Source organism: Terrapene carolina, unplaced genomic scaffold (genome assembly GCF_002925995.2).
Source record: "Terrapene carolina triunguis isolate 2854851 unplaced genomic scaffold, T_m_triunguis-2.0 Scaffold397, whole genome shotgun sequence".
Lineage (NCBI taxonomy): Eukaryota > Metazoa > Chordata > Testudines > Emydidae > Terrapene > Terrapene triunguis.
Genome location: NW_020664748.1, coordinates 1,036,882 through 1,044,658, shown reverse-complemented (window position 1 = coordinate 1,044,658; position 7,777 = coordinate 1,036,882). Strand labels below are relative to the sequence as shown.

General features: G+C 65.2%; 1 protein-coding gene across 2 annotated transcripts in view; it reads right to left on the bottom strand.

The window, feature by feature from the left end:
- Positions 1–4,258: 4,258 nt before the first annotated feature.
- The window catches only part of HAX1 (HCLS1 associated protein X-1), a 3,780-nt gene continuing 261 nt past the window's right edge, over positions 4,259–7,777 (bottom strand). Inside the window, exons 2-8 of one of the 2 annotated variants that reach the window (XM_026658116.2) lie at positions 7,040–7,263; positions 6,513–6,718; positions 6,194–6,239; positions 5,728–5,843; positions 5,334–5,469; positions 5,020–5,173; positions 4,259–4,390 (exon numbers count right to left, since the gene is read on the bottom strand). In XM_026658116.2, coding sequence (XP_026513901.1) covers positions 5,055–5,173; positions 5,334–5,469; positions 5,728–5,843; positions 6,194–6,239; positions 6,513–6,718; positions 7,040–7,263 — 847 coding nt within the window. In that variant the 3' untranslated portion in view covers positions 4,259–4,390; positions 5,020–5,054. Of the gene's footprint in view, positions 5,174–5,333; positions 5,470–5,727; positions 5,844–6,193; positions 6,240–6,512; positions 6,719–7,039; positions 7,264–7,777 lie in introns of both variants that reach the window. The other variant, XM_026658115.2, reaches the window with a different exon arrangement.

Below are 7,777 nucleotides of genomic sequence, written 5' to 3'. Positions count from 1 at the left end.
CGCCAGCCCCACCCCACACACACACACACCACGTTGGCTGGTGCTGTCCCTGCAGCCACGTCACCCCTCACTGCAGAGCAGCCACCTCTGACAAGCAGCGGCAGCTGTTTATCCCCCCCAGCAGGAGGCTGCCTTTAGCCTGCAGGATGGGATGAGTGGGGGTGGCTAGGAGGAAAGGGGTGGGAGTCACAAAGGTTTATAACGGGCTGGGGGGGTGGGAGCCGTGGGACATTTACACCCCGGCCCGAGGGAACAGTCGGGCACAGTCCTGGCCTGGCCCCCGGAGCGATCTCAGCTCAGAGCCTGGACCAGGCTAAGCAGCCCAGACTGCTCCGACTCCGGAGGTGCCGGTGACTCTGGGAGCCCTAGAGTAGCAGGCTGAGGGATGTATCAGCGGGGGAATTCCACTGCCCTGCTCCCTCCAGGCCCTTCCCCGCCGGGACCTGGGCCAAGCCCTGCTCCACACTGCACCCTGCCTGGTCCAGCCGAGCCCCCCTGGGCTTTGCTGCACTGGGATCTGGGGAGGAAGCAGCCCAGGGTCTGGGGCAGTTGTGCAGGCCCAGCTTCTGCCTCCCGCCCTGCTCCGCTCACATTCTTGGGCGCTCCTGGAAGGCCAGGAATGCCGCAGCTGGCAGCCGGCGTGTGTGTACAAGCCCATGTGCAAGGGGCAGTGGCGGCCTCTAGTGGGGCACACGCGCACCCCAGGAAATGCTGCACCAGGGCCAGGCATGCTGGCATCCTGCCCTGCCAGGCTGTGAGCCTGCTAAGGGTGGGGCTGGGGAGACGGCAGGTGCAGCCAGCGGCAGGGCCAGGGATGGGACGAGATGCCTTGGCTTTCACTCCCCATGCTGGGGGGAGCTGGGTCTGTAGGGAGGCAGAGACTGAGCCAGCCTGGAGCCCCAGGCAGGGGCTTGGCTCAGTGGCAGGCCGCAAACCCAAACCCTAAAGGGGCCCCCTGTGCCTGGGGACCTGGGCAGGCACTGGCTAATGCTGGCTACACAGCCCTGCTGCTGCCCACAATCCCAGGCTGCAGCCCCCTGGGCTCCCCTCCTCCTCCTCCTCTCCCTATTTGCACCCCCCCCAGCCCTCTGCTACCAGCCCTAGTGCACTAAACCAGCCACACCCCCGCCCGTCCCCAGTGTCCTCTGGCTATTTTCTGATGTGCAAGAGCAGAACTTCTGACGTCATTATCACCAGCATGTCGGCTGTGGCCAGCTCAGGGCCCGGGAACGCCAGCCGCTGGCCATTTCATATCTATACCGCCGGCGAGGGGGAAGGACCGAGAAATCCCTTGGCTCTACACACGTGAGGATGCCTGAGGAACCCCAGCGTCCTGCACCGAGCAGCCACCATGTGCCAATTGCACCGGAATCCATCAGTTGCTCTTGCCAGGATGGGACCTGCTGGTTAATTCCCCAGCCGCTGACTTGCAGAGTAGCAGGGCACTTCTCCCCTTCTGCAGTGCTGCCAGGCCTGGAGACCTCGGGTCACCAGTGGGGTAAGAGTGCTGTCCCCGATCCCTCCTCACCTGGTCACGTGCCAGCCTGGGCCATCTCTGCTTGGGATTTACCTGGAGCCTTCAATCTGTCCGGGTCTGCCCCATCTGTAACAGCAGGTTGACCCTGGAGGATGCTACAGGCAGGGACTGCGGCTCAGACATGCGTCTGCACAGGCTTCACCCAGGGGCTGTTAAGGGCAGAAAGATTTCCTGCCCCTCCTATGCCCAGGCTGGGGGGCCCCGTGACTGGCCCAGCCTCCTGCACAAGGATGGATGGCAGAGGGCGGAGCCCACAACTGACCGTGCTGGGGGCAGAACTAGGAGCGAGCGCACAGGGCGAGGGGCAGGTCAGATGTGCCAAGGGACACGGAGCCAGGGAGGTGGTGGGAAGAGGGCATTACACTGAGCAGGGGGCTGAATCCTGGCAAAGAGCCGTGCAATGCAGCACCACGAGCCCCTGGGGTAAATAAAAGGGGGTGGGTGCTCCCGAGCCAGACCCGGCCAGGGCTGTGTTTGAGGCCAGACGGGGGGATGCGGGGGGGAGGGGGGGCAGCTGCTGGAGAGCAGGGAATGTGCCCCACACCCTTTCCCTGCTCTGTGCCCCCGGCCAGCAGCCCAGCCCACCACAGGCAGGAGCTGCCACCGGAGTTGGGTACATTTCCTGTTGGCTGAAGGGCTCTGCCTGGGGCAGGGCAGAGCCCAGAGAGGCGCCCCCGCCCCCTCGCTCGAGCTCCCTCTGACCAGCTAAAAGGAACTAGGCAAGAATCTTTCCTCCCCCGGCCCCACCCAGGCCTCTGCCAAGGAGACGGTGCCCAGGGAGTTTTCACCATCCCCTTTCCTCCAGCTGCCAGGCTGGGGCCCTGAGCCCCTTGTGACCCTCACAGCACCTTGGGGCTGGCCTGGTGCCCGGAGCACCCCCACCAGCCACAGGGGTTCTGCCCTCACACCCTCCTGAAGACCTGGGTGCCCCAGCCTGCCAAGTATGTGGAGTCGCAGCCTGAAGTCCCAGGGCTGGTGCAGCCGCAGCGGGAGCCCATGGAGAGGCCACTAGCCAGAACCAGCGGCCCCATGGCCCCTGGGAGATGCCCTTGTTCCCGCATTCATGATGCCCAGCATCAGCAGCTCTGTGCCCATCACCTGCCAGAGGAACCACAGGGACAGGGAGCTGATCTGCCTGACTCCCAGCCCCCGAAGGGCAAGGGGGCATGGCGGGGGGGAAGGCAGGGAGCAGGCCAGCACACACCCCTAGGGGCCCTGCAGGACTACGAGGACCGTGTGTTGGAGCAGACAGACTGGAGACAGTGTGACTGACAGACAGATGCTGGAGGCTGACCCATTCAGGGCACGGGGGCACCTCTTCCTCTCTCCAGTTCTTACACCCTGGGCCATGCGGGAAGGTGACCATGGTCCCAGGCACAAAGGGCTCCGGCCGACTGCATGCGGGGAGCTGTGGTGTCCACTGGCTGCAGCTCTGTAGGGAGCAGTGGCCCCACATGGCTGCTGTTGGCCCCATTTCATGCCAGTTCAGCCCAGCCTGAGGGCTCCCGATGGGGCTCTCAGCTGGGAGCAGCCTGGGGTGGGGGCACCTGCCGTGACCTTTGTTTTGGGGCAGGGGAGAGGGGCTGCAGCAGCCTGAACTGCCCAGTGCCCCCAGCAGGGTGGGCAGCATGGTCACCGCACAGGCTGGCTCTCAGCTCTGTGCCCCCAGAGGCGATTTGCATAGCAGTACCCAGGATGCTTAGCACCTCACGGCATGAGGTCAGACTTCAGGCACCGGGGTTCCCGATGGCTCCTCTCCGACGCTCATTGGGGACGTGTGTCGACTCCCTGCCTCTGCAGCGAAATCAACCGGATTCCTGGGAACCGTTGTGTCCCCCACCCTCACCTATGCAGGGTGCTTGGACACGGAGAGAGAAGCCCCACCCTGAGCATGGGGTGGGACAGCTGGGAAGGGCAGCACCCTCCTCCCCCAACCAGGCCTGATGTCTTACTGTTCCCTGCTCGGCCAGTAAGGGTCTTGCTGAGTGCTGTGTAGGCTCCCACCCCGCTGCGGGTGCCCCTCATTCCTGACCTGCTGCCCTGACCGCAGCGTGCCAGGCAGGCAGCTCTGGCGTTTCAGGAGCGCTAATTAAACTGGCCTTGGACCAGTCCCAGCCCCAGCGCAGGGCCCAGGGGAGGCGTTAGCAGAGCCAGGGTGCGTGTAACTAGCTGGCACAGGACAGAGCCATGCAGGCAGGAGGGCACGGAGCCAGAGTGGGCAGGCCCTGCAACCAGCGCTGCCAGCAATGCCCAGAGCCGTTTGCCACAGGGGTGTTCACTTCTGGGCTGAGGGTTCTCCACCCCTCAGGGGATGCTCCAGCAGCTGGGGGAAGCTTGAGCTCCGTCCCAGAGCAGCCGCGCTCCCCACACCTAGTGTCGTGCCTTCGCCCCAGGCTCAGTGCCAGCGGCTGCTGCCTTGTGCACCCGGCTAAGGGGTCTCCATTATCCCAGTGCCACACAGCCCTCAGAGCTGGTGCATGCCCATCACCTCCTGTTGGTAGGTGCCAGCCCCGCACCCAGGGCAGGCCACCAACCCCCTCTCATTCCTGCCAGTGGCTGCAGATGGGAGAGGAGGTGCCAACCTCCCCTCCCAGCACCCAGGACTGGTTCCCTCACTGCTCTAGCTCCCCCAGCGTGAGGGGCACAGGGGCTCTGCCCTGCACTGGTGGGCACCAGGCGCTCCCAGACAGCTCACACCACGCCTGTAGCATAAATAGACTTTATTCCTCTGCATGTACAGGGGCAGGAAGGGACTGCAGCGAAGTGATCCCCCTGGAAAGCAGGCAGCCCGTCCAGCACAGGGCACCAGGGCCTGGCGTAGCCTTGGGTTTCGCTGCTGGGCTTCGGACACGCCTGCAATACAGGGCAGCTGGAGTGAGAGCGCCCCCTGGTGCTCACCCCTGCACCCAGCAGCAGACCCGGAAGAGAGGCAAGTGTCTCCTGCAGCCAGGGGAGCAAGCGAGCGAGCGCCTGCCAGGCTTGCAATGGGGCAGAGCCGCCAGCCAGCCAGGCCCCACCTGTCGGACCAGATGAACTATCAACGCCCCAGCCCTGAGCCTGCTGCCGCTGTCCCACCCCAAGTGCAGGGGACTCTCTTCCTCCCCCGTCTGAGAGCCCCCAAGCGGCTGCCACTGCCTGGGCCAGGCCTTGAGGAGCTGGCCTCTCTGCACTGCCTTCGGGCTCAACCCTGCTGCCAGCCAAGCCCTAGCCCTGAGGGGGCTGAATCCAGGAGCCCCCAGCACTGCAGCAGGCAGTGCCCAGCTCAGAAATGTGTCTCCACCGCTCACCCTGCTGCCTGGCAGCCAGCCAAGGCTCAATGCAGCTAGAGGCAGGGTCACCCCGTCTCCTCTGGCAGCCAGGGAGGGAAGGCGGTAAATGCCGAGTCTCCTGGCACTGCAGGCTCGAGAGACACCCTCTTCCAGGGCCTAGGAAGTAGGGATGTCTGTGCCCGGCGTCCTGGCACCCCCCCCAGGGTTACGTACGGGGACTCCCGGGGATGCTCCGAGGGAGGTCAGGGCTATCGGCTTGAGAACCAGCCACGGAAGAAGGTCTCCAGGAAGGAGAAGGGGTCGCCCAGGTTTGGAGCGCGGAGCCCCCCCCTCTGCTGCCAGTCGCCCACAAACTGCGCCAGCTCCCCTGGAGAGCAGAAGGAAGGAATCAATGGAGCCGAGCGCTCCCAGACAGTCCCCAATAACCCTGTCTGGCCCAGCCCTCTTCCTGACCCCCCACTGGCTCCAATCACCACCCGCCCCCAGGCCCAGACAGCGGCAGAGCCCAGCCCCGGGCCCACACTCACCATCATCCGGGATGGCGTCCTCGCCCTGCCCGCCCTCCGGGATGGTGGTGACAAGGGTCTGATCCCCTCTGCGGCGGGTGACGACGGTCTCTCTGCGCCCCTGGCTGTCCTGCACCGTCCGACGCTCCTCCACAGTCTGAGGACGGGATGGCAGGCACTCGTCACACCCGGCCCGGAGCAGCCCTGGCCCTTCCCGCGGGAGCCCATTGTCAGCCACGAGGCATAGTAGGCAGTGCAGAGTGGGAACTGTGGCTGAGCCAAGGGCCAGGGACTATCCCAGCCACAACGAGCACCTGCCCACGTGTGCGAGCCCCCAATGAGAGAAGAGGAGACGGCCCTTCCCACCACAGTTCCGAGGAGTCACCCCCTTGATCCCTGGCCCTGCAGCACTCACCCCATCGGGCCCCGTCACCGTGGTAACGGACACGCTCCGGAAATAAGAGTGGGCCTTTGGCTCGCCCGGTCTCAGGACGGTCTCCAGCCCCTCCGAGGAGACTCGGGAATCCAGATCTGTGCAGAGGATGGAAGTGCATGAGGCAGGGGCACAGACAAAGTGTCTCCCTCCAGGAGCTCAGGGACCCCATCCTGGGAAGGGCCCGGGAGAGAGTGGGGCTCTGCAGCGGCGACACCAAGATGTGTCTCGTGTGCCAAACCACCTGCTGGGGCACCCGGCCCAGACGGAGCAGCAGGAGCTCAGGTCTCAGGGCTCCGACACCCCCTCCCAGTTCAGGGAGCTCTGGAACAGCACCTACCACCGCCAGCACAGCCTGGGGGTCCCAGCTGCACCCTCCCCGCAAAGCTCAGATCCTCATGCAATCCCCCCAGGGCACAAGCTGCCTCCAGACCCAATAGGCACTGACCTTTGTCCTCCCTGGCACTCGGGGGAGCCGGATGCATCTCTCCCAGCTAGGATGGAAAGCAAAGAGCCAGTTAACAGAGGGTGGTGGCATTACAGCGGCATACAGGGCAAGCGATGGGGCCTCTGATGGCTTGTTACAGACCTGTCTGGCTTTCTGGGTAGGCCTCTGCCCACCAGCTTGTGCCAGCACCTGCCAGGAGGGCCCCTGCTATCCCTGAGGAGGTACGGACAGAGAGCGAGGGCAGCGCCCCTGCCATGCCAGCCATGAGAGAGAGGCTGCTGCGAGACCCAGATGAGGCGGCTCCCGCGTGTTCACTCACCCCAGCAAACGGCCGCCAAGGCCTCATGCCTGGGGCTGCCAGGCCCGCACTGTCCCCCAAGTCCCTCCCAGGGACCGGGCCTTCTGCAGAGATCCTGGGCTGGTGACTGTCCGGGTATCTGAGCATCGAGTCCCGCAGCACCTGCCGTTTCTGCTCCTCACTCAGGTGGCCCGAGGCAGGTGGGGCAGGCTGAGTGCCAGGAAGCTCTAGGGAGCAGAGAAGGAAAGCAGCACATCACACCCCGTTCTACTAACAGCCCTCCGCCGTGACGTGTACCCCCACCCCCACCCCGTGCTGCTACTCCCACCCCAGGGTCGCTGGTGCCCCTCAATCCTGACTCGCAGCCCATTATCTCTAGGTGTTCTCTCCAGCACGATGCCAATCCTAAACAGCAGGGCCTAGAGAAACCACAGTCAATGGAGCTGTCTGCTCAGAGCCAATACCAGCCCCATACAGGGAAAGGCCCAGCAGCACCCCCCGGACCCTGCCGATCCCAGCCCTGCTCCCGGCCTGGCGCAGCGCCCTACCAAAGGGCTGGCAGGGCAGGGTCCAGGCCCCCATCTCATTGAAGAGCTCGTTAAAGTCACGGAAAAGCTCGTCAAAGCCGAAGTTGTCATGGAAGTGCATCCCGCCGAAGCTGAACCCAAAGTCCTCGTTGGGGCCCCCCCCAAATGAGGGGCCCCCATCTTCGTCGTATTCGTCGTCCTCATCCTCATCCCGGGTGATGCCCCCAAAGAAGGGGTCTCGGGGCCTATGGGGGGGAGAGGAGTCACAGAAAGCACATTGGCATTTGAGGGGAAGGCCCCCCACCCTCTGAGGGAACGTCCCACTCCCGAGCTGGGGGCACCTCAGGGGGCCTTGCCCAGCACCATGACATGGCCATCGTGGGGGTGGGGTGCCGGACTTGGGCCTAGGGAGAGAAGGAGGGAGGGAGGGGTGCTAGGATCAGGCCAGGCCCCGGCCGATGAGGAGGGGCCGAGTGGGGTTGGGGCCAGACTTGGGGGGCCAAGACCGGAGAGGGAGGGGGAGAGACCAGGCGGCAGAGCCTGGAGAGGGGGTTGCTAGGCTTGGCCCAGGGGGACATGGGGGGGGGCGAGCCGGGCTATGCTGGGCCCTGGAGGGATGGATGGAGATGTTGGGCTTGGGCCCGGTGGGGGAAGGGGGGCAGGGCCCGAGAAAGGGCAGTGAGGGGGGGGGCTGGGCTCAGGCTGGAGGAGCCATGGGGGGCTGAGCCCGGGGGGGGGCTGGGCCGGGGAGGGGGGCCG